Source organism: Echinops telfairi, unplaced genomic scaffold (assembly GCF_000313985.2).
Source record: "Echinops telfairi isolate 266 unplaced genomic scaffold, ASM31398v2 ScPeMD7_2291;HRSCAF=2852, whole genome shotgun sequence".
Taxonomy (NCBI): Eukaryota; Metazoa; Chordata; class Mammalia; order Afrosoricida; family Tenrecidae; genus Echinops; species Echinops telfairi.
The window spans coordinates 1,434,637-1,440,932 of record NW_022106189.1 but is presented as its reverse complement, the minus strand read 5'-3'; the positions used below and the strand labels follow the sequence as shown (position 1 = coordinate 1,440,932).

The window sequence follows — 6,296 nt, the reverse complement described above, 5'->3', positions numbered from 1 at the left end:
TCAACCATACAATTGTGCATTACTGAACCCAGAAGTAGTATTACTGAACCAGTGAGTTCTAGTAGCGGGTGGGGCTGGCACCCACGTGGCACCCCACGTGCCATTTTAATTTAATACTACACATAACAACTATGGATTGCCTCGTGAAGAATGAGAATTCCAGAAGACCTTATGGTGCTCATGTAGAAATTGCTCATGGACAACGAGGCAATTATTCATACAGAACAAGGGAATGTTGCATGGATTAACATCAGGAAAAGTACATGTCCGAGTTTTACCCTTTCAGCATACGTATTCAATCTGGATACGGAACAGATAACTCAAGAGCTGGGCCACATAAAGAGTTGTGCAGCAGGCCTGATGGATGGCTCATTAGCCAACTGCCCCATGCAGATGACACATCCTTGCTAGTTGAAAGCCTAGAGGAATTGAAGCACTTACTAAAGATCAAAGACTGCGGCCTTCAGTATGGCTTGCACCTCAACATAGAGAAAACAAAAATCCTCTGCACCAATAGACAACATGATGATAAACGAAAAAATAATTGAAGTCATCAAGGACTTCTTTTGTCTTGGCTCCACATCAATAACGGAAGCAACCGTTAAGAAATCACGTGACATACTGCATTTAAAGGGGTAATGAGTAAGGATGTCATTTTGAGAGCTGACCTGTGCCCTCGTGATTTCAATCACCTCACATGCATGTGAAGTCTGCACAATGGATAACGAGGATCAGAGAAGAACGGAGGCATGTGAATCATGGTGTGGACAAAGAACCCTGCAATTACCATGGACGGCCAGGACAACCCAGAACTCTGTCTTGGACTGTCGGAAGGCTCCTGAGAGGACAGGATGGCAAGACTGTCTCAGATACTTTGAACACATTTCCAGTCCTTGGGAAAGGACATGCTGCTTGGTCAAGCAGGGGATCCATGAACAAGCAGCCCGTCAAGGAGCTGGACAGACCCAGGGGTTGTGAAATGGGCTCCCACATAGCAAGGGAGAGGACAATACAGGATGGGCTGGCCTTTCATCCTTTTAGACTGGGAGCCTTATGAGTCAGAGCCACTGGTTGCTACATAGCAACAACTATAAACATACATATTATAAACACAAATGAAAAAGGAATTGCTGTCAATGCCAGCTCATGGCTTGGAGTCGAATTGGGCTCCAGAGGGTTTTCAGTGACTGAGCCTTTGGAAGCAGGTCACCAGGCCCTTCTCCTGAAGGCATCTCTGAAGGGGCTTGAAGTCAGCCAGCCATGTTCAATTTCAGTGCCCAAGCTGCTCCACACTTTTCTTGCTATTTTTTTGGTATCAGTTAAAGCTACATTGCTTCTCTGGACTTGAAGTTTTCACCTTAGGTCAGGAGGGCTGTAACCTGGCAGAGCCCCGAGGGCTTTAGGAGGTTGTCTTTCTCAAATGTGAAATTGGCCCTGCGGCCCACTGCCCACCCTGGTGGAGGCGTGGCCATGGGTGCCCTACCTGCCCGCTGTAAAGCAGCTCCCATTGGCAGCACCGATGGTTGAAAACGCCACAAAGAGTGGGACCACCCAAGAGGCGGGGTAGAGAACGCGATCCCCAAACGTCTGGTGAGAGAAGCGAGATGAATCGTCAGGGTCTGCCCTGGGCCCCAGGAGTCCCTGAGCCTCAGAAGCCACTGCCTGCTCTCAGAGGGGCTGGGTCCCCACAGCCCCACTTGGGGCTCGGCCTCAGACTCCTCTCGTGGTGAGGAGAGAGGAGAGAGCCATGTGGAAGGAAAGACCTTCGCCTTTTCTCTCTCTTCAGAGTGTCTCTGGATCTTCTGATGGTACCAGAAATCTTTAAGCCACTTCTCCCGGCCATAATTCTCAATCCTGTACGTTTCCTTCCACTCCTGTAGCCTGGCTTTCTCTCCCTCCTCATTCTCATAGACCTCATTGTACCTCCAACTACATTCCCTCCAACAGCCCATCCTGATCCCTCATTCCCTATTTCCACCCCCTTCCCTGTTGTACCCCAGTTCTGTCAGGCCTCTCGTTCATGAACCCCTCCACCTTGTCCGCTGTCCCTCATGCCCCCCCTCTCGTCCTCAAGTCTCTTTCTTTAAATCCCACAGACTGTTCTTACAACCAAGGAGCCTTGGTGGTGCCGCAGATGGTTAAGCGTTGGGACTGTAAAGTTGGTGGTTCAAACCCACTAGCCGCTCGCTCCTCAGAAGAAAGCTGAAGCTATCGAGTCCCTTAAATATTCACTCCTTTGGAAACACCACATAGGGTCCCTATGAGTTAGAATCAGCTCAATGGCAGTGATGGTATTATCATCACCTCCTTCAACTTCCTTGCACTTTCTCTCTCCCTCGCACTTGTCCATCAAACTCCCAATGCAGGTGAAACCCAGCTCTTCTCTCCACCTCTACCTGCTGAGGGTCTCACAGATGTTTCTGGTCTCTAACCTGGGGTTGAAGGTGAGGGGAGGTTCTTTGGGACAGCTCTAACCTTCCCACTGTCCTAACCTCCTGGAATTTTATCCGCACGGCCTGTCCTATCCTGTGAGGCATTTCACCTTGCCTGGTCCCCCTCTCAGGAACCATACCCTCCCACCAGCACCCCTGGCCCCCCCCCAGCAGAGACCCCGGGGGGCACTCACCACAGCCACAGCCGGGGACTGCAGGAGTTCAGTCGTGGTCATCACCGTGAAATAGGCAACGTTCATGAGGATGTAGCACACCGTCACCAGCGGGATCCCAATGACAATGGACAAGGGCAGGTTCCTGGGAGGGTCAGTGACACAGGAGGCCGGGGTCAGACAAGGACATCCAAAGAGACTCCTGAGATTGTGGTTTTATCTGCCCTGCTCTCCCACCCTCCCGAGTCTGCCCTCCACATGTTCCCTGTGTTGGGCTCAGGTTACAGATGCCCTTTGCAAGCCCCCCCTCCCCCCCCCCCCAACAAGGTAGGAGCTTGTGGAATATTTTCTATGAAAAACTCTCATAGAGAGTAAACTCTCTAGTGCAGTGAAATGCAATTTTTGTATGAAACAAAAAGCCAGAACTAAAGGGGGGTCCCTGGGAGGGTGTCAATGGTCAATGTGCTTGGCTACTAAATGAAAGGCTAAAAGTTCAAGTCCTCCCGGAAGCACCATGGGAAAAAACCCCTGCTGATCTTTCCCCCCAAATCAGCCACTGGAAACCCAATGGAGTTGGAATCACGTCTAGGGTGTGTGGTTTTTAGGGAAGTTCTTGGTCTGCGTTCACCTTAGCAGCCTCCCCACAGCCCAAAGCAAACCAGACTCTAGGCAGTGTATGATGGCTGCACAAGAAACCTGCTCTCCCCCACTTGTCCGGGAGCGGGTCATGACGTTATGGGAAAGCAGTTCCACGCTTTTTTTTTTTTTTGCCAAGAGAAGAGAAATACACTTGCGTGTTTATTGCCTCCTGCCTGACTCAGCTTTGTTACCTGAAAGGGTTTTTAAGTTCTTCTGTGATATAATTGAGTTGATTCCTGGAGAGAGAAAAATCGCATGAGTATGAGCACATGATGCTAAATGAAATAACATTGTATGATCCTATTTTTATAAGAATATGTTTCTATATACAGAGACCAGAGTTCATCAGTGTTGAGGGAGAAGTCACTGTAGCTCACAGAGCCTTGGTTGTTGTCTTGGGTGGTGGGAAAAGCAGCACTGAATGGGGGTGTGGTAAGGTCAGCTCGACCAAGGTCAACGGTGTCCCTAGGAAGTATCCAAGAGGAAAAGATGTTTGTGCTAAAGAATTTGGCAACCCGATCAACAATAACCACAGGCTGAGTGTATGATCACAACTATATGTCTAGGCATCTATGTGTATATGTAGTTATAGGTGTGTACATACGTGTGATCATATCTAAATGTATATATGTTTCTCCAGATATGTGTGTGCTGACATATATATTCACAGAGGACACAGTTTCATATATTCCTCAGGTATAACCAAAAATCTTACAAGATTGGGTTTCTGGGTTTAGACATAGGGCCTTCGTGTTCTGCCTCCTAGTGAGGTAAGCACTGTCCGGGGTCTGTCTGCAAACAGCCACCTCGACACAACGACTGCTCCCTCTCATGGGAGCCAAAGAGGGAGGAAGCCTGAGACTGGAGCAGGAACTAGTGTGCAGCGAGGAGTCCGCACGCAGCCCGGCTTCACTCCCCTGAGCCCAGCAGGCCTCCATGGTGCCCACCTACCACTGCGGGCCCGGCAGCGACACTGGACGGAATCGGAGCAAAAGGGGACCAGCACCTCAAAGGCTTTACAACAAGGAAACCAACAAACGACAGACGTCCGGACCCGTTGACTCTGGAGGCCACTCAAGGCTTATGCCCTGCCCCACTCTTCATTAGCTAAATTAAATGGACTCATTAAGAAAAACCACCTGTGAGTGCAGTGCTTCTTTACAAAGTCCCCCATGTGAGATGAAATGGTCACCGATGCCTTGCAATCAGAGACGGGAATAGAGAGGCAGGGAAGCCGGATGAACAGAAACGCGTGAACGGCGGGGACTGAAATAGAGGACGTTCACATGTGTGAAGACGGTCACCAACGTCCGCACACACCTTGTGTCGCCAGCGTCGACTGGGGACCCAAAGTGTGTGTCAGCCTCTGCTGAAAAGACAAGATGCTATTTAAGAAAAGGAAAAGATGCTTCCCATTGAGAGAATTCTCCTGCAGCAACCCCAGGGGGATTTCTTGGGTGTCTTTCATGGGAATGGCATGAATTTTCACGAATAATTGGGGGTGGAAGGAGAATAATTGGGAGTAGTGAATGGCCAAGGCAGTTTGAAAACGGAAAGATTCTATGCCTGAAGAGGTGTTGAAATTCAAAGCCGCTGTGGAAGAAGCTCAAAACCACCAGCCGCACCCGGCGAGGCAGATGGGCCTTTGACCCCCACAGTGACCGTCTGGGAGACTCCCAGGGGCAGCTCTGCCCTGTCTGACAGGCCCCTAAGTGTCGGCATGAGCTCAACGGCAGTGGCCTTGGCTTTGCTTGATTTTTTCTTTTTCTTTTTCTGTAGAGGAGAGAAAGACTCCTGCCTCAGACAGCCACGTTTCTTTCAAAGACAGACCCTCATGTGGAAACAGAACATGGAATGAATAGCATGCTGGTCCAGTGTTAGGGCAGCCTGGCTGCCTCCACCTCTGCCCAGCCTGCCGTGGCCCAGTGGACTCACCCCGGCACCCCTCAGGGAGAGGGCAGTGACCTTTGTGCTCAGAGGGGAGGCAGCAGGGTGAGGGCACTGGTGCTTAATTAAAGGGAGGTGAGACGTTGCCTCTAGGCCCCAGAAAGCAGAGCGAAGCCGTTGCCTCCCACGTGGTTTACAGTAAAGATGCTGAAGGAAGCCCTCCACCCCGAGACTGGAGCCGGTGTTCCGGGCGTCTTACCATCCGTCGTAGGCCCAGAGGCCATTATAGAATGCCAGGCTGATGGCTCCCACAGTCACTTTCGAACCCTCAAAAGAATTCTCGAAATTCTTTGTGTTTCCTGTAATCAAGTCAGACAGTGACCAGCTGACCAGACCTGGACTGTGCACGCATCTTCATGGGACAGAGACTCGGGAAAGCGGGGAAGGAAGGATTCTTTCTGGGGGTTCTTGCTAAGTGACCAGAGCTAGGCTAGCTGAGCAAGAATGCGCGCTGGGGAGACAGTCGCCTGTGCCTGTGCAATGCCCGCCTGCCCCGCTGCCTGCTGCGCCGGTCACCTTGGGCCAGGAGGACCATGCCGCTGATGATGATGATGGCCACGATCACCAGCTTGGCCGCCGTGAAGATGTTCTGCACGTAGCTCCCCAGCCGCACGCTCAGCGCGTTCACCGTCGTGATGAGCACTGAGAGAGGAGTCAAAAACGAGGACCGGTTGATGTTTATGGGGTTCAGCCTCACCCTCCTTCCTGGAGGCTCTGGAAAGACGCTTCATAAGCATCGGGCTGTTAACCCCAATGGCTAGCAGTTCAAAGCCACGGGCCACTGAGCATGAGAAACAGGAGGCTGGCTGTTTCCCTCACGATGTACAGTCTCAGAAAACCTGTCTAGGGTCGCTCAGTCGCAGCCGACTGGTGGCCGTGGGTGGCTCTCGAGCAAGAGTCTAATTTCCGTTTCCAGCTCGGCCTCCTCGCCACCTCCCACGACTAGCACCTCATCCAACTGAATGCTGAGGGCAGAGCCAAGCAAAGTGCTGTAAAGCCTTTAAGACGCACCTGATGGTGACCTTTGAATCCGGCAGGCCCTCCTTGGGGCATACTGGAGACGCAGCAGGGCCCGCGGCCAAGAGTGCTGCCCGGGAGCTGCGCC

General features: G+C 51.5%; 1 protein-coding gene across 6 annotated transcripts in view; it reads right to left on the bottom strand.

Moving 5' to 3' along the window:
* The window catches only part of SLC7A9 (solute carrier family 7 member 9), a 33,970-nt gene that overhangs the window by 22,721 nt on the left and 4,953 nt on the right, over window positions 1-6,296 (bottom strand). For all 6 annotated transcript variants that reach the window (XM_045293863.1, XM_045293867.1, XM_045293865.1 and 3 more), the window contains 5 exons: window positions 5,708-5,833; window positions 5,391-5,490; window positions 3,436-3,480; window positions 2,627-2,750; window positions 1,484-1,587 (listed from right to left, as the gene is read on the bottom strand). In XM_045293863.1, coding sequence (XP_045149798.1) covers window positions 1,484-1,587; window positions 2,627-2,750; window positions 3,436-3,480; window positions 5,391-5,490; window positions 5,708-5,833 — 499 coding nt within the window. The remainder of the gene's footprint in view (window positions 1-1,483; window positions 1,588-2,626; window positions 2,751-3,435; window positions 3,481-5,390; window positions 5,491-5,707; window positions 5,834-6,296) is intronic.